The sequence below is a fragment of the Tamandua tetradactyla genome, chromosome 4 (genome assembly GCF_023851605.1).
Source record: "Tamandua tetradactyla isolate mTamTet1 chromosome 4, mTamTet1.pri, whole genome shotgun sequence".
NCBI classification, from domain to species: Eukaryota; Metazoa; Chordata; class Mammalia; order Pilosa; family Myrmecophagidae; genus Tamandua; species Tamandua tetradactyla.
The window spans coordinates 33,285,430-33,305,627 of record NC_135330.1 but is presented as its reverse complement, the minus strand read 5'-3'; the positions used below and the strand labels follow the sequence as shown (position 1 = coordinate 33,305,627).

Below are 20,198 nucleotides of genomic sequence, written 5' to 3'. Positions count from 1 at the left end.
AAAGGCAGTGCTAAGAGGGAAATTTATTGCCCTAAATGCCTATATCCGAAAAGAAGAAAAGGCAAAAATTCAGGAATTAACTGTCCACTTGGAAGAACTGGAGAAAGAACAGCAAACTAACCCCAAAGCAAGCAAAAGGAAAGAAATAACAAAGATTAGAGCAGAAATAAATGAAATTGAAAACATGAAAACAATAGAGAAAATCAATAAGACCAGAAGTTGGTTCTATGAGAAAATCAATAAGATTGATGGGCCCTTAGCAAGATTGACAAAAAGAAGAAGAGAGAGGATGCAAATAAATAAGATCAGAAATGGAAGAGGAGACATAACCACTGACCTCACAGAAATAAAGGAGGTAATAACAGGATACTATGAACAACTTTACCCTAATAAATACAACAATTTAGATGAAATGGATGGGTTCCTGGAAAGGCATGAACAACCAACTTTGACTCAAGAAGAAATAGACGACCTCAACAAACCAATCACAAGTAAAGAAATTGAATCAGTCATTCAAAAGCTTCCCAAAAAGAAAAGTCCAGGACCAGATGGCTTCACATGTGAATTCTACCAAACATTCCAGAAAGAATTAGTACCAACTCTCCTCAAACTCTTCAAAAAAATCAAAGTGGAGGGAAAGCTACCTAATTCATTCTATGTAGCCAACATCACCCTCATACCAAAACCAGGCAAAGATATTACAAAAAAAGAAAACTACAGACCAATCTCTCTAATGAATATAGATGCAAAAATCCTCAACAAAATTCTAGCAAACTGAATTCAACAACACATTAAAAGAATTATACATCATGACCAAGTAGGATTCGTCCCAGGTATGCAAGGATGGTTCAACATAAGAAAATCAATTAATGTAATACACCATATCAACAAATCAAAGCAGAAAAATCACATGATCATCTCAATTGATGCAGAGAAGGCATTTGACAAGATTCAACATCCTTTCCTGTTGAAAACACTTCAAAAGATAGGAATACAAGGGAACTTCCTTAAAATGATAGAGGGAATATATGAAAAACCCACAGCTAATATCATCCTCAATGGGGAAAAATTGAAAACTTTCCCCCTAAGATCAGGAACAAGACAAGGATGTCCATTATCACCACTATTATTCAACATCTTGTTGGACGTTCTAGCCAGAGCAATTAGACAAGAAAAAGAAATAGAAGGCATCAAAACTGGAAAGGAAGAAGTAAAACTATCACTGTTTGCAGACGATATGATACTATACATCGAAAACCCGGAAAAATCCACAACAAAACTACTAGAGCTAATAAATGAGTACAGCAAAGTAGCAGGTAACAAGATCAACATTCAAAAATCTGTAGCATTTCTATACACTAGCAATGAACAAGCTGAGGGGGAAATCAAGAAACGAATTCCATTTACAATTGCAACTAAAAGAATAAAATACCTAGGAATAAATTTAACTAAAGAGACAAAAAACCTATACAAAGAAAACTACAAAAAACTGCTAAAAGAAATCACAGAAGACCTAAATAGATGGAAGGGCATACTACATTCATGGATTGGAAGACTAAATATAGTTAAGATGTCAATCCTACCTAAATTGATTTACAGATTCAATGCAATACCAATCAAAATCCCAACAACCTATTTTTCAGAATTAGAAAAACCAATAAGCAAATTTATCTGGAAGGGCAGGGTGCCCCGAATTGCTAAAAGTATCTTGAGGAAGAAAACGAAGCTGGAGGTCTCACGCTGCCGGACTTTAAGGCATATTATGAAGCCACAGTGGTCAAAACAGCATGGTATTGGCATAAAGATAGATATATCGACCAATGGAATCGAATAGAGTGCTCAGATATAGACCCTCTCATCTATGGACATTTGATCTTTGATAAGGCAGTCAAGCCAACTCACCTGGGACAGAACAGTCTCTTCAATAAATGATGCCTAGAGAACTGGATATCCATATGCAAAAGAATGAAAGAAGACCTGTATCTCACACCCTATACAAAAGTTAACTCAAAATGGATCAAAGATCTAAACATTAGGTCTAAGACCATAAAACAGTTAGAGGAAAATGTAGGGAGATATCTTATGAAACTTACAATTGGAGACGGTTTTATGGACCTTAAACCTAAAGCAAGAGCACTGAAGAAATAAATAAATAAATGGGAGCTCCTCAAAATTAAACACTTGTGTGCATCAAAGAACTTCATCAAGAAAGTAGAAAGACAGCCTACACAATGGGAGACAATATTTGGAAACGACATATCAGATAAAGGTCTAGTATCCAGAATTTATAAAGAGATTGTTCAACTTAACAACAAAAAGACAGCCAACCCAATTACAAAATGGGAAAAAGACTTGAACAGACACCTCTCAGAAGAGGAAATACCAATGGCCAAAAGGCACATGAAGAGATGTTCAATGTCCCTGGCCATTAGAGAAATGCAAATCAAAATCACAATGAGATATCATCTCACACCCACCAGAATGGCCATTATCAACAAAACAGAAAACGACAAGTGCTGGAGAGGATACGGAGAAAGAGGCACACTTATCCACTGTTGGTGGGAATGTCAAAAGGTGCAACCACTGTGGAAGGCAGTTTGGCGGCTCCTCAAAAAACTGAATATAGAATTGCCATACGACCCAGCAATACCATTGCTAGGTATCTACTCAAAGGACTTAAGGGCAAAGACACAAACGGACATTTGCACACCAATGTTTATAGCAGTGTTATTTACAATTGCAAAGAGATGGAAACAGCCAAAATGTCCATCAACAGACGAGTGGCTAAACAAACTGTGGTATATACATATGATGGAATATTATGCAGCTTTAAGATAGAATAAACTTATGAAGCATATAATAACATGGATGGATCTAGAGAACATTATGCTGAGTGAGTCTAGCCAAAAACTAAAGGACAAATACTGTATGGTCCCACTGATGTGAACCGACATTCGAGAATAAACTTGGAATATGTCATTGGTAACAGAGACCAGCAGGAGTTAGAAACAGGGTAAGATAATGGGTAATTAGAGCTGAAGGGATACAGACTGTACAACAGGACTAGATACAAAAACTCAAAAATGGACAGCACAATAATACCTAATTGTAAAGTAATCATGTTAAAACACTGAATGAAGCTGCATCTGCGCTATAGAGTTATTTTTTGTTTGTCTGTTTGTTTGTCTTTTTTTCTTTTTTTTACTATTATTATTATTTTTATTTTTTTCTCTATATTAACATTCTATATCTTTTTCTGTTGTTTTGCTAGTTCTTTTCCTAAATCGATACAAATGTACTAAGAAATGATGATCATGCATCTATGTGATGATGTTAAGAATTACTGATTGCATATGTAGAATGGAATGATTTCTAAATGTTGTGTTAATTTCTTTTTTTCTTTAATTAATAAAAAATAAAAAAAAAGAACATACCAGAGTTCAGAAAGCCTGGATCCTTAGTTCATGTTTTTGGCTGCGTGAGATATGGAAAGATAACTCTCTGGTTTTTATTTTCCTCATCTGTAAAAGGAATGGCTAGACTAGCTAAACTTCAAGGTCCCTTTCAACACTTCTAACAAACACAGTCACTTCTACCCACTTCTAGGCCCCTGCCATCTTGTTCCTTTTCCACTATAACTGCAATTTTTGCCTGTAAGTTATCAATTTACTTCTACAATGGATTGACAAAAAAATCACCTTTATACTGTAAGGCAAAATGTACAAATAAAAGTGTCACTGTACTCCCATATATGTCATCTACCTATACATATCTTCTATTTCTGAGAGGTCACAGACAACCAGGCACAAGAAATGCTAAAATCACAGTAGCTATTAAAGAAAGGTACACGTCTTGATTTAGTAGTCAGGACTTAGATCTTTCTCTCAGCATAGAGTGATCCATCTTAAATCACTGACAGAGCAGCAAAACTCACACAGTAACTGCCAGTAAATCACCCCTATCCTTCTGGTGAAGGACATCAAAGTCTGACCAAGGACATTAATTTGCACTTAGACTAGGACTAAATAGCCTCTGAGGCCCTGGGGTCAGAATAGCAATTTACTGGATGTTTAAGAACTGGAGTCAATTTCTACAAGCACTTAAACCTATACTCACCTTCCCCAGCCTGCAATGGTTCTTGGTGTAAAGCAGCACAGGTCAGTGTGCACAGTGACTGAGAGAGTTATCACCCACTGCAGGGGCCCACGCAGCTCGCTGTGTGGGGAAGGTGAGTACCCCAGAGCTGGGAACAGACACAGCTGTTCAGGAAGGAGATGGTGGGGGCTGGGTGGTCTGGTCAGGAATAAAGAGGATGGGAGGGTAAGACTGGGTCTACAGAGATGGATCAGACAGAGTTCGGCCTGACCATCAGGCTGTGGAGAATGGATTTCCGTCTGTTGGACAATAGGAAGTTGGCAGATGTTTTCAAGCTGGGCAGCACAGTGAGAATATGGATATTTGGGAGAAAAATGGAAGTGGTTTTCAGGATCATCTAGAAGAGAAAGGTAAAGGGATACTTGGAAAGGTTATAAGATAAATGCCAAAGCAAGTGGTAACTAAGGTTGTACATTCATTTGCTGCCACCTCTCCTATTCACCAGTCTGACCTCTCTTCTTTCCAATTATACCTACCTCATCTGAATACAATTCACTGATATGCAAGGAACCTGGGCTAATTCTCCAGTATGAAGCACTGTGTGGAAAGGACTGCTTCTGATTTGAGCACAAACAACCACAACTCTTTTTTTTACCCAAATTTAATTTTCAGTTTTCATTTGCTTTCTCTCAGGCTTGAAACCTAGAAGTCAGGGATCATATTTCAAAATTAAACTGGTGATTTCTTATGATGGGTGCTCCATTCATCACATGTACAGGAAAGCAAACACATGTGTGGCAGAAAACAAACTGCTCAAAACTCTGACAGATCTGAGTACAAACCCCAGCTCCAACCACATTGCTGGGTGACCCTGTCAAGCATTAACAGACATAGAAGTACTTAGTGTAATGCCTGGCTCATGTTGTTCATTCAAAGAAAATTTGATCTCAGTGGCCACATACTTCTCCCAAAAGAACAGGAGACCAAAGGTATATGTTATAATTTCCTGGGCGGGCCGCGGTGGCTCAGCGGGCAAAGTGCTTGCCTGCTATGCCGGAGGACCTCGGTTCGATTCCCGGCCCCAGCCCATGTAACAAAAACGGAGAAACAGAATACAATAAAACAAGAAAATGTTTAAAGATGTTTCCCTTTCTTCCTTCTTTCCTTCCTTCTATCCTTCCTTCCTTCTCTCTGTCTTTCCTTTAAAAAAAAAAAAAATAAATAAAAATAAAAAAAAATAATTTCCTCAAAAGCTCCACTGAGGAATGAAAACACATCTAGTACACAAAGAATTTTAGCTATTATGAACTTTGAGAATATTCAGATAAGTAATGCTTGACAAAAAATAAGAATATGTATTATATAATATAGTAATATTATATCATTAATATAATTATATATTAATGACATACAATAAATTATATTATATAACATTATATTATATTAATATGTAATATATATCAGCATCATGTTAACCTACTTCAAGTTCATATACCTGCAGAAAACTACTTTTGCTATTAACCTTACTACAGAATCTGTAGATCCCTACAAAAGTTCAAAGGGATCACTGTGTAACAACATACAATTCAACCCATTTCTCTAGTTGGGATTCTGGCTTGAGTAGAAAAACCAGGTAACTAAAGTGGCCCAGTTCTTTGCTTAAAACAGGTGAAAGAATCACAGCTTCAGTGCTGAAAGGGAAGTTAGACATGCATCCAAATCCTACTCCAACTCTAGGCAAACCTAATTCTAAAGCATTCCTGCCATGTGGTTATCCTGTCTTTAATTGCATACTTTTTGTGACAAGCTTATTTCCTAACCAATTCATTTTATATCTAATACCAGGCACATATGAGATATCTGATATATCAGAAATTGAGAGTAACTCTAATTGTCAAAAAATTCAATCTTGAATGGAACCAAAACATGTTCCTATAAATTTTCCCTACTCCAAGAATCACAAGACTTCAAAGATGGTTTAGTCTGTTCCTCCCATTTTACTGAAGAGAATAGCAAGAGAAGGAGATAAACGCTCTTATATAATCCCCAAGTTAAATGAATGAACAGTTACCAAGATGAAGACTTACCGCTTAGGTTTGAAGACAACTTTCTGACCTCCTTCAAGTATCAGTAAGGCTTTCAGCTGTGTCCCCTTATAACCTACGTCAGCTTTAATGATTTTCTTGGTGGCCATGGCATGCATGATTGCTCCCAGCTCTGGTGTCTCTTCAGGGTATACTTCCCGAGGAACCACCCACTGGGCTGCAATCTCCCAGGGAGATTGCAAGGTATGGTCCAGCTTGGGTTTCAGCTCCACCCGCAAGCCGGCCATCATGCGGTGAAAAGCTCTCTGGTCTTCTCGATTGGCAGCTGATGTATCTAAATTATCAATCAGGAAAACTTTGGTGAAAATAAAGATGACAAGGAGAATTGCTAACAGCACCACTCGCTGTTTGAGCTTCATGTTGACCTCTTTTCTTTGTCCCCCCTGACCCGATCTCTTGCTTATCAAGGAGAGCAGGTGGTGATGGTTAGCAAGGAGAGTCCATGATTATACACGCTGGTCCATGTCTTCTCTGTAGCACCTCCTGCAATTCCTGCAAGCCCAAGTATAAAGCAAAATTTGATCAGAAATACCATCTTTTCACCCCTGATTTTCAAGCCCCTATACCTTATCCTTTCAGCCTTGCTAATCTTATGCTTGAGAAGACCCAATAATCTAAAATTAACTAAACCAGGGAAGATTCTTGTAAGCAAGAATAGGGTACACAAAGAATTTAAAAGGAAATACTACTCTTTTAAATGGGATGCAGAGCCATCTAGGAGGACTCATGCTGGCAATGTACAACTCAACATTAGATACTTTCTTAATTTGGCAAATGCCTACATAACCAAAACAATGAGAAATAAAAACAAAACATTAAGATATGGATAGCTCTTTAACTTTCATTTATGCCTTTCAAAATCCAAAAAAGACTTCTGAACACCCCAAACCACCAATATTTGGTATCTTTAAAGTTCTTATTTTCTCTACATACAAGTTTTATGACCAGTTGTTAAGACAAGAACTCCCCCAATACTAAAGAGGGTACAGAGTAGAACAATAACTCCTCCAAATCCAAATATCCAGTAATCCTGGACATGTCATATCTGCTCCTCACATATTTAAATACAACACCCAGACACATATTTCTACTTAATCAGTCTCCACTCATTATTTTTCAAAATTAAGATCCCTGTAAAATACAGATAATCAAATCTGGATCAATTAAGTCAAGAAAAAAACATATCTCTATACCATCTGGCTATCAGTAGAACATGATCAGAAAACCAAGGAAACCAGGTACTCCAGCAGCACTACTAAATCTGGACTGGTCTGGCAAAAACAGGGGTACTGATGCACAGACATAAAGAAGTGGTACTTCCACTGTAGGGCATACCACACTCTGGGCAATTCTCAAGATAAATGATTCCTAATACAAGATTTTGGCAAGGGTGTCAACAATCACACAATTCCGTCTCATCTGAACGCTGACGGGTTGCTTTTCACTCCACACGACCATTTCAAAACATACTCAAGCTTGCTCTGCTATATGCCTATGACAGCACAGCACTGGGGTTAGACAAAGATGACAAGAAAATAACAGGGTGTTACTTCACTCTCCAAATAATTTAACAACTCAAACCATTATTGAAGAAATAAAACCAATACAAAAGATAGGGCAAATGATTCAGGCTGAGACACTCTCATCCAAACTTTTGAGATCAACAGCTGGAAATACATTCAAAAACAGCCTACTAGAACAAGAGTGTGTTCTAAGGGCAATATCCTACAGTGAGCCAGCTGACATGCAGTTTACTCCCATTGATTAATCATTCTTCCTGTTCATTTTCATGAAAGAAACAGAAAGTAAAAGTTAAATGCTAATTCTAATTATCCCCAGCCACCTGTTTTGTTTCATCATGGTCTCCCAGGGAGTATATAACAGTGTTAGCTGAAGCAAAAGCAATTCAAGTGTAATTCTGAAGGTATCAAGTTGGTATGATTCAGTAAAACAGGTCCCTGGGATGATTGCTAACAGCAGTGCTAGCAGAGCAGGTTTCTGAGATTTTTGCTAGTTCCAACATGACCTAAATCACACAACTCCTTCAATTTGCTGTTCCACAATAACTGACCCAGGTTACAATGACAAAAAGCAACATGGAAATCTAGCTGTCAGCAAGTGCTTCCTTAGTACTTCCAGATGCACTAACTACAAATGCAGTACAATTCTGGCACAAAGGGTCAGCTGAACAGACTTTTACTTTCTTTACAATAGCATCCTTCAGGATCAAAGCCTGGTTTACCCACAAACCTCTACTGGGGTTGAAAAGTATATCATATCCCAGCAATTAGCAAAAAGATTAGGGTTGTTGGGGTTTTCTATCATCAATGCAATAGGAAGTTCTCGTATCTCCCAAATTCAGGTAAAACAAACTGTCCAACTCAGCAAATCTGAGTTTATGTGCTTTTAAGTTTTAGAATCCTATTACCTTTTGAAAAGGCTCAGAAGAACATATTTATCAATACAATTGTTGGCTGCAAAGAATTCACCCACTTACATGATTGAAATTTACATCAAGTGAATTGAGTTCAATTGTTCTAGTATTTCACTATTTACCTATGTAGTTTAGTAGTGAGGAGAGGTTAAAAAAATGAGGCTAAACAAGTTTTCATGTTTGTGATTAGTCACCACATCCTGGTGGAAGGAGGAAGATTATGATTTGGCATTGCTACATTCAAGTGCCCTTCATTCCCACAGCCATTCTTGATCCTCCTATTGAACCTCTGAAAGAACTGAGCATCCAGGTGCTCCAACCTAGATAATACAGCTAAAATTATTTTTCTAATCAAATATTTTACTCATCTACAAATTCAAGCCCTACCCTAAATGGATTCAATCTACTTCGCAGGACATTATGCTTATTGTTTCTCTTCTCAGCTTCAACCAAAACGGACCAATTAAACACACTCTGATCCCCTCCCATCTCCCCCCACCCCTCCCACCCCACACCCCCGCTATATGCAGCTACCCTTTTCCCTTGCAATTCCTCATACCAGAATTAACTATAGTAGGCCACGTAAAATAATTTGTAAGTAGCTCTTAATTTCTCTATCAGAATCATGGCTCCTTTGTGATCTTAATCACCTTTGAATTTCTTGCAGTACCTAATACAGACAGAAAGGACAGATGCCTTAATAACCTAAACAAAACAAGCTACTACAAATGAGACTTTGCAGATATTTCAGAACTCTGATGTTAATGTCCTTTGATATTAAGTATTAAATGAGTATGTATCTCAGAGTCGAGAGGCTACTCTGGAGGTCACTCTTAAGCAAGCTTCATTTAGACACTGCTACCTACCATAACTTGCCAAACCCCAACCAAAACCATTCCAGTCAATCCTAAAGAACATCTAGGGCATCACAGATTCTTCAAAGTTTCCATGCACTAGGGTAACTTTCCAGAAACCTACAACCTCCAGATGAGTCCCTGGACCAGATAAATCCTGAAATACTGAGGGGCCAGCCTTTCCAGAACATCAGCTAGTTCCACCCCCCATCCCCTTCTAAGATGAAAAAGCTAAAATGGACATAGCCCATATAGCCCTAAAGAGATGATGGTGGAGTTATACAGAGAAGGTCAGGTTTAACAAATGAGTGCTGAATCATTATATTGATATTTCTCTTAGTCTCCAGTATCTTAGAGAAGCTAGAAGTAAAAACCTAAAATTGTGGAATTGTAACCCATACTAAACTCTAAAATCTGTTCTAAAACTAATTGTTGCAATGTGCTTTGAAATTTATTTTTTTGTATTATGTTATTTTTAACAAAAAAGAAAAAGAAATTTATTCTACTCCCCAGTGTTTTGGAGCAGCTAGAAGGAAAAACTTGAAATAATGGAATGGTAACCCATAACAAACTCTGAAATCTGTTCTGTATCTACTTTGTTGAAGTGTACTTTGAAAATCATTGCTTTTTTTCCACCTTTTCTTTGTATATATAGTATATTAATAATAAAAAACATTTTAAAAAATGAGTATGTATCAACTGGTCTCTTGATATTGGCAGAGGATGTCAGGATTCCTCCTTTTTTTTTTTTTTGTCATGCTGCTTCTCTGCCAACACCCTCATGATGCAGTTTGGTTGGTCGTTTCTGAGTACAGTGTCTCTTTTTCTGAGGAAATACTGAATAGTTCAAAAAGAAGTTTTCTTTTAGATGGAAGCAACTACTCCCTCAGCCATTTGAAAGAACTGACGACATAGTCATCATAGTGGAATTTCTATTAAGTCTATGAGCTTGCAGAACTCTTGTTCCAGAAAAATTTATGAGAAGCAAGATATAGAATAATTTCATTTTCTAATGATGGTATATTAGTCACTGTTTAGAATGAGCCACTTCATCCTTTTATATTTGAGAGAGGGGAGAATGCCCAAGACAGAATTTCTATGCTAAATTATACACCTTTCTTCTTGGAAACAAGCAGCATACATATGCCCATATACTATACTTCATATACATATATATACATACACTACACTTCAGATACTAAGCTAAAGCAAGATCATTGGGTACATTCTAAGCTATTCACGAAAACCCTACTAGCATTACCAGAGGAGTCTGCCGGCTCTACTTTATGCCCTTGCTTTCTACTATAAAGGCTTCAAACAGCATAACACTATCCAGTTATATTATGGTAATTTATTTTAATGTTTTCTTCAAAGAACAAACAGGCTCAAGTAATAACATAATTCAAATATGTTAAATATAAAAAAGGCAATGCAAATGGTATATTTATAAATAGTTTTCGCACTAAAAGCCGACACGAACTCCCAGTTTGGAGCTCTGGAAGGTAGACCTGTATAAAGAATTGTCCTACTAAATATCCTGGTTTCACAACAGCTAAAAAAAGCTTGCTTCAGAGGCTCAATTTCTTTCATCATTCACATTCAAATACACATAAGTCCTACATGTTCAATAAATATTTTATAAGGACAATATATGACTATAAAACTGTTTTGGGAGAAGAGATAAAGGTTCCACAGAAAAAAAGTGAGGTCTTAGTAAGTCCTCTGTTCAAGAGTCTGGCTGATATTTGGAGGAATATATAAAGAAAAACATGCCAGTGCCAAGGCTTGTAAGTCATCATGTGATGAAACTCAATGTATGTGGCTGCTGAGGAACATGAGAACCCTGGCCCTTTACAAGCCATCAATAAGTTCCAAGAGCCATTAACAGCAGAGTCCCCTTAAATCTCTGATCAAGTGGCGACCTCATACTATTTCTAAGGTCAAAGGGGAAAAATCCCTACCTTTGTTCAAAGCAACTAAAAGCTAAAGTTTCAGTAATGTCCCTTTTTTGCATTTCCATTTCAGTGGTCAAATCAGTTAATCTTACCACAAAAGTGGAAAAGCAACATGCCAGCTGATCTGTCAGACAGGAAGTGAAAGCTATCGATGGCATTTCAACACCAACTGAGGTACCAACTAAATATGGCCACACGTGAGCCCTGTTTATACCACATGGACATAAGAAACAACAGCTGAGCCTACGTGACTTACATAATTATGAGAAGTAACAAATCGCTGTCATAAACTGCTAAATTTTGTGGTAGTTTATAAAGCAGCAATAGATAACTGTAACGCATCCTTATTCACTATTTATCCTTATTAAAGGTTCTCACCTTTTAGTATCATCTAAAGTGGCAGTGGGGAAAAAATCAACTTGGTTTTATAACCAACCAATAATTCTTATATATATTAGCCCCCATCAATTATTTTGGGGACATTACAAATATGCAAGGAGAGGACGTAGGGAAATAAATTATGCAACTAAAAATAACTGTCTTAAGGAAGGAGTAAACACTAAATTAGCCATTAAATGCCAATAAAGATAGGACTGTTAAATTATTAGGTCATATTTGTAAATTATTATTAATGCCTTCTACGGAACACTACACTCATTATGAAAGTTATGCCATTTCTATTTATTTTCTGCCTTCATTGTTTAAGAATATAAATAACTAATAAAGTCTCTTAAAGGTAAAACAAGAAGAAATAGATTTTCAACTGGATTATTTACTAAAAGCCATTTATATAGTTTATAGCCCTACTCAGACATACAAAGAGCAAATGAGGCTAACTTCATACACAAGTTCACACAACACACACCCAATTTCTAAAGCCTAATCTTTATACTTCAGCCAAAGCACTGACAATAGCAAAAATCACAACCCTTTAGTACAAAACAAAATAGATAAGCACACATTTCCAACCTGGGCTAAGTCTGATATACTGCTCTTTCATTTTTTAACTGGTAGTGACATTAGAGCAATGTGCTACATTATTAGCTGTTATGAATTTATATCCCCTCCCTGCTAGAAGGTTAGTGGCAGTGATTATAAGTAAAATCAAGAACATTCAGAAATCTTTTCACTTAGCATTGTGCTTCCATCCAGAAAGTCAAAATCTCCAATACCAAATGGCATAAAGTTTTTATGACCTGAATAAATCCTGAATTCCCACCAAAAAACCAGACCACTCCTGCATTGCCACCCACTGCCTGCCACAAGTCACAACAGAACATCATTCTTCCTTGTCATCTTTACATGGGAGGTTTCTACTAAAAATAAAATAAGTATATCTAATCAGAATCTAAGTATATTTTTCCTTCCCTGATAAATGTCTACTTTAGAAAGAGCTTCTTAATTTACCTTATTCTAAATATAAGTTCCTCTATAGAGTTAGGAGTGTGTGCTGTGGATTCAGAATGCCTTTACCACTTACTATGGAGCATGGGAAGTGATTTAACCTCTCTGGCCTCAGTTTCTTCGTGTGAAAAATGGAAACAAGAACACTGTTACATAACGTATAAAGGTATTATTAAGAATGAATGACATTACTACACATACCACGTTGAGTAACTGAATGAGCCACTTAAATGTTAGCTATATTACATCAAAAACCCAAAGATAACCTCCTGAGAGAAAAAAAAATGACAAAGAAAATGACTCTTGCTGGAGCCAATATCCTTTTTCTCTCTTCTCAGTTACATAATCAGGACAGAACACATGCATTAAGAGTTTAACAGTCATTAGCAGTCCTGCATCCCTGAACCATACTTATTCCTAAATCTGAGCAGTAGACGAGACTGTATTTCACAGTGGGTACCATGTGAAGCAAGCAGAAGACCACGAGGCCATGCCACTAACCTGACAAGCCTGCTTCTTCTCTCTACAAAGTTCACTTATCCCACATTCAATGTAAATGGAACAGATGAAAAGCATGAATTTATTCCACATCAGGAAAAAGTCTGAAATATAATGTCCTTCACAATATTCTTCAATTTGGAAAATTAACTCTGTTTTTCAAACATAGCAGTTTTGCATGTCTTAAAAGCTCTTAAAAGCCTTATATTAAACTTAAAGTTACTGGCTTAAAAAATCTAATTCCCATATAGTTCAAATTGCTCCTAATATTAGAGTTTCTTCATTGTTTTCTCTTTCACTTAAACATTTATTCATACCTGTAAACACAGCGTCCCTTACATGAAATCCTCTAACAGTCTCTTGTGAAGGACACCAACTAAAATGATTACTAGGCACTAATGAAGCTTTAAGAGAGCCGTTTTTTGTGGTGTGAGATTAAAAATGGAAGAGGCAATAAACAGTGTTTAAGTTCTGGAAAAAAATATTAATTATTGTACCCTGTCCTATGTAAACCTTGATCTAGGGCAATTCTAACCCTTCTCCTTTTCTTCATTTTTTTATTTATTTTTATTTTTTATTTTTTATTTTTTTAGCCAAATAGGAGATTTGAATGGGGATGTGGTAACCCTTCTCCTTTAAAAATGAAAATAAAAAATTTAAAACTCATACTGCTCACAAGGATTGTTCTAAAAAAACCAACACAGGCAGTGTTCACTGATCTGGAAACTGTGGAAATGCCTAAGAATTTGCCTTCTGCTTTAAATGGGCCAGGTATAATGGAGAACCCTAAGTTCTAAGCATTTCCTACTCAATTGTAAGTATATAACCATCACTTAAGGTTATATTATAGAACGTAATTTTTGTACAGTATAGAAAAATGGAATTCGAAGAATATAACATTTTCCTTCAGATTTTTGCATACCTTCTATTTTTACTATTCAATTCACTACAGCTCTTGGAAAGGTATATAAGCTTTATGCAATACCACCTTACATTTTTAACCTTGTGCTCTAGGGAGTTTCAAGCTACATAGGCCACAGGAGATCACTTTCTAAATAGCAGTACCCCAAGCAGGTCTGTGCTAAAATTATGCACCAGACATGATCCCTTTGTTGTAATATAAAAATGAATATACAGCATGCCTGTCTTTTTTATCATACTGTAAGCTGTTTGAGGATGGGGGTGGGGGGGCAGGGGGGGATGTTTTATTCTTTGTATTTCCAAGTAACCTGGCAGAGTGCAGAACACATGAGAGGTACTCAATAAATGCTTGTTGAACAAAAGGAGTGAAGTAATAGAGAGACCTCTATGTTGTAAGAATTTCTTCTGAAATGTTAATTCTTTGGTTTAAAGAAGGCCCCTGTTACTGACACGGGAAACTAAGCTCTATAACTAATTGGGATATACAATACAGCAAAAAATAGAGAAAGATCTTACATGCATACCAACATTATACAATTTAAAATTGCTGCCTTCTGCATACCCTTCTTCCATTTTTTAAGGCCACTGCTATTGTCAACCTGGTTCCTGTAGTTGTCTGGGACAGGGAGCAGAGAGGAATGGATATGATCCAATACACTACCCAAGAATGATATAAGACAGGGTTGGAACCAGATCTTCAAGGATTATTTATTGGCAATGCTTTCTGAAATAAGAACCAACACTGGTACTTCCATACTATTTTCTTTTTTTCTACAGAAGGAATATAAATGCATCTAGACAGAGTACAAATTCGCAATCTAAACTAAGGATGGGAAACAAGAAAAGAACAAAAAAGGCCTGTAGGCAGTCAAAATAGTAGTTATAAAGTTCTTATGCTGATACTCAGAGAAAAGCCAACAGACCCTCTATTTAGCTGTATAGCTGCTTTATATTCAATTTCAGGAAGCAGAATTGGTCCCTACTCCACAGAAGATCAGAAGCTGCAGATTTAAGAGGGCAGCAGGGCGGGCCACGGGGGCTCAGCAGGCAGAATTCTCTCCTGCCATGCTGGAGACCCAGGTTCGATTCCTGGTGCCTGCCTATGCAAAAAAAAAAAAAAAAAAAAAGGGAGCATCAAGATACTAACAACAACAAAAGTGCAGCATTCCCACTGCTGAAAAAAGAGAAAGACTTACTATAAAAAGCAGATGCAAGAAGACAAAAAGCAGAGGGGTCAAACTGCATTCATATTTCAATCACCTCAAAGTATTGCTTGATTACTAACAGTAATGGATGCTAGTAATCCTAACCTGAGTCTAAAAGAAAGATTAAACTATATTGTTTTAAAAGAAAACTAAGTATGTAATACAATAAAATTTTTTTCTACAAAAGTGTAGTTAAAATAAGAATTTTGGCACATAATCTCTTATTTCCTAACATTAGAGAAATGAAACACTGCTATATGCATAAATCAGAAAGTCAACATTTAAGAGCATGGAATGACAGACATTACTGCCTCACCTGTATCTGTTTCTGTCCTCTTTACATATTCACAATGTCACATTCCTTGATCTCCAAATTAATACATGTCTCCCTAGGGCTGTTACCTTGCTGGAAAGTACAGACCCCAAATATGCACCAAAACTCAATGCTCTTTTCTGTATCAGCCTCCATTTCTCATCTCATACTAGAAGACCAATGCATCCCGAGATTCCAGGTCCGAAGTGAGGCACTTCTTTTGTTTTTGTTAAGAAAGACAAAGTAAGAAGTGAGATGTTTGTATTACACTTCTTCTCTAGTTTGCAAGCTGTCGGAATGCGATATACCAGAAACTGAATGGCTTTTAAAAAGGGAATTTATTAAGTTGCAAGCTCACATATTCTAAGGCTGTGTAAGCGCCCAAATTAAAGTAAGGCTATAGATATGTCTAATCTAAGGCATCCAGGAAAAAATACCTTGGCTCAAGAAGGCCAATGTCATTCAGGGTTTCTCTCTCAACTGGTAAGGCACATGGTGAACACGGCAACATATGCTAGCGTTCTCTCCAGACTTCCTATTTCATGACGCTCCCCGGGGGCATATTCCTTATTATCTCCAAAGGTCTCTGGCTGTGTAGGCTTTGTCCATTCTGTTGGCTCTTGTGGCTCTAAAGCTTTTTCCAAAATGGTTCCCTCTTAAAGGGCTCTAATAACGAACCCTACCTTGAATGGGTGGAGACACAACCACAGAAACCATCTAACCAAAAGTTATCACCCACAACTTGGTGGGTCACATCTCCATGAAAACCATCAAAAAGCTCCCACCCAGCAATACTGAATGAGGATTAAAGAACTTGGCTTTTCTGGGATCCACAACAGATTTAAACCTGCACAACTTTCTTCTAGGTGGTTCCAGCAGCCATGTTGACATTGTAAGTGGTCAGAAGCTGGGTTTCAGTTGCAAAGTAAGGTCGTCTTCTCTACATCCTAGGTCCCTGCTAATGAATTCATGTAGCATCCTTGAAGAAGCTCAAGGAAAGAAAAGAGGAAAAGATATATACATATAGGAGGAGCTGCTGGATAAGCACCTTCAGGAAGGATAACTCTCCTCTCCTACCCTCAACGTGAAGGAGTAGATGAGCAGTCAGGGTCAACTCTACTGATGAGCCAAAGATTCTTCTATTAATGCAAAAATACTGACTGCTAAGTTAGCCTAGCAAAGGCAGGCTAAAGGAGCAAGGGTGTGAAGCTGCACCTTACCTGAGCACCAAGGGCTGTTCCTAGACCTGACTGTGGCTAGAATACTCTACATGCATAGAATTAATTCTCAAGGCAGCTCCAGCAAGTACCAGCCTTTATATATACCCATCTCAGTAGAATATTTTCATCAGGAATTCAAACCACATTTTCTTGGTTTTGTTTTGGCAAAAAGCAGAGCTAAACAATTTAGAATATAAACTAGAATATATGTCCTTCCCTCATACTGTTTTCCATTTATTCTTTCAACTAACAGATGTTTCCTACATACCTACTACGCACAGGCACTGCTAGGTACGAAATAAAAATGTACTAATTACCGTACTCCCTACTCTAATCACAAAACCACCTGGCACTTAATCCCAAGAATGACCTGCCATCAAGCTTCAGAAAATGGGTTCCTTTTTATTGTTACTGTTACCACAGAATACATAGTGCAGCCAGCCTCCTGCTTCTATTATGAGACTGCAGCAATTACCAAGAGACAACCACTGTGGTTCGCTATTCTAAAAAGTTATCAATTAAAGAGCTGAAGTATATGGCTTCAGGGTTTATATCAATGAAATAATAGTCACCCAAAGTGTAGGAAGCTGAAGGCTGTACTGAAAGTAAACTAAGAGAATTTCATTCAGGAATTCAAAACTCAGAAAAGCTAAAATGAAGAAATGTCAAGGCTGTGTTGGGAGTCTCTACAAATGGAAATCAAGAGAATGGACTAAAAATCATGTAATAACATAATTCCATTATATAAAGGATTATGAAAAAATAAAGACAGAAACTGAAATTTCTGTTTGTTCCTTAATCCAAAGTACCCAGAAAGAAAAGCAGTGCATGTGTTTGTCTTCTTTAACCAAAAAACTGCTATTTGTATTAATCCAGAGAAACAAACACAAGAATCGATGTTACATTTTCACCAGTCATGGAGAAGGAAAGATTCAAACTCCAAGATTTCCTTATCACTGTTTACCTCCATCCATTTATACGTCAGCACTTTATTTAGCAGTGAGAGTGAGAGTCTGAATTATGTGCTTGTGCCTATTTATTTTTCTTTGATAGCACTTTAAAATGTGGAAAGGCCTCCTGTTGACTGGTTCCATTGTATGGTTTTAGGGGCCAAAGTCCAACATCTTCATGAACTTCAGCAAAGTTATTACTGTAAAACACGAATTTAATTGTAAATCTGCCTTGGAACAGCAGAGTCTAGGCAAATACTTTTTTAGCAGCACCTTTAACACCTATACCTCAATGCCTCAAAGGCATGTCCTGATAACAATATATATGGAAGCGCTCTCAGTCCCTTAGCTCAAAGGCTCCGCTTAAACTCCAGGAACGTTCATAATATGCAGCACACTGGGGTCTCTTAACCCCATGAAAATAATACAACCCCATTAAATTTATGTGTGAGTCAAGGAGGAGAGTCATGGCTAATAAACCACAATCTTAACTTTACCAATCAGAGATGTGTAAAGTCTTAGATTTAAAAGCTAAAAGACCCCACAGTCCAACCCCATCTTTTGAAGGTGAGAAACCAAACCTCCAGGAAGAAGTTGGCTGGGTGGAAATGATACTGACACCTGGCCCTACCTAGACTCATTGAAGTCGTAGTATTAAGCATCTCTCATTTTCCCAAATTATAAACTCATCCATCCAAATGGTGATACAGCCTTTAAAAAAAAAAAACTAAGTAATAATTCCATAAGGACCAATCTTGTTCCCCCCACTCTCCCTCCAACATCCTTCAACCCCTTGCGTCCCTACCAGGAGACTTGCAGGTAACCGAAGCCTGATTAGAATGACTCTTTTATCAGACCCCACAATCGAGGACACAGCTTGACAACTGTTCACATTCATCACTAATGTAACATTTTGGTCCGTTTTTAATCGCAGGGCCATCGCACCCGGAAATGAAATCTCAAGCGCAACCCACTTTGGAGTACCATATCATTTCCTTAAGTTGTGACCGACTGAGGGGGGACGCACCATGAGGACACCGCGGACCCTTAGGCACTGTCGATCCCGCCTCGGGCCTGCAGGTCACTCGCGCTTCTCGGCCACGAGGGGGTCCGGGTAGGGACCAGGCGGGCGCGCGCTCCTCCCCGGGCCGCCGCAACGGGCGCTCGGCGGACCTCGAGGGTGGCACCCAGGCCAGGCGGCTCTAGGGACCCCGCCCAGGGGCGAGAGCTAGTCACTAGCAGGACCTGGGCGACCCGAGGTGTCCCCAAGTAAGGCAGCTTCACCAACGTCCCGGGCCCAGGAGACGGCGGCCAAGGCCGCGTCCCTTCAGCAGCGACCTGCGACCGTCCGCGGGAGGCCACCCCGAAGCCGATGGGGCCGGTCTCTGAGGCAGCAACGGGATCCCTCCCGGACCTGCTCGCCAGCGCTCAGGGACCGCTGGGGGTACGGAAACTCGGCCCCTCTGGGAGGCGCTCCGTCCTCAAGCGGCCCCCGCCCGGTGCACGCCACGCACCGCACCCCGCCCGCGTGCCCGCCCTCACCATCCCGTCCCGCGGCCGCGGGCGGGGGTCGCGTGTCAGCCCGCGTCAGCCCGCGTCCCCACGCCGCTCACCTGCGGGCTCTAGGCTCGCCCCATGGCCTCCCGCGCCGTGCCGTGCCCTGCGGCACGGCCCCGGCCGCCCCCGCCGCCTCCGGGAAGGGGCAGCCGTACGCCGCGCTCACAGCCCCCAGCCGCCACCGCCACTGCGGCTCCCGCCCACCTCCGGCCGGGCCATTCCTAGGCCACCTCTCCGGGCGCTGAGCCGACCGTCCCACCCCCACCTCCTCAGCCCGCCACCGTTGGTACCGTCCTAGCGTAACGCCTTCCCGGCGACCAATCCTAGGGCTCAACCGGCGCGGCCCTGCCCCCGTCCTCCGGTGGGCGGAGTCTGCCATTTCTGTGCAGTTCGGCCCCCCCCCCACCGCCTCCCATCCTTAACCCTTTCCATCCCGGCTTGGCGCCGCTTAACTCTCTCAGCTCACGCTTACCTTCTTTTTCCCGCCCCGCCCTGCTTACATCAATCGGCCTTTCACCTCTCTCTTGCCTTTGCTTTTTCCCTTCCTGCTTTTCTTAAGCAGGTAGGTAGCCAGGCAGCGGGACTGGACATTTGGGATTGCCCAGGCCAAGTGCTATTTATGAGAGGCAATTTCTCTCCTTTTGCCCCTTTCATTTATTTGCTCGGATTTCTGCCTGGAGGTTCTGC

At 39.3% G+C, this 20,198-nt stretch overlaps 1 protein-coding gene across 2 annotated transcripts in view; it reads right to left on the bottom strand.

Moving 5' to 3' along the window:
• FAM20B (FAM20B glycosaminoglycan xylosylkinase) overlaps positions 1 to 19,740 on the bottom strand; it is a 51,421-nt gene extending 31,681 nt beyond the window's left edge. Inside the window, exons 1-2 of one of the 2 annotated variants that reach the window (XM_077157115.1) lie at positions 19,568 to 19,740; positions 6,183 to 6,692 (exon numbers count right to left, since the gene is read on the bottom strand). In XM_077157115.1, the coding sequence (XP_077013230.1) occupies positions 6,183 to 6,559 (377 nt within the window). In that variant the 5' untranslated portion in view covers positions 6,560 to 6,692; positions 19,568 to 19,740. Of the gene's footprint in view, positions 1 to 6,182; positions 6,693 to 18,981; positions 19,108 to 19,567 lie in introns of those variants that run through there. The other variant, XM_077157116.1, reaches the window with a different exon arrangement.
• Positions 19,741 to 20,198: the final 458 nt, after the last annotated feature.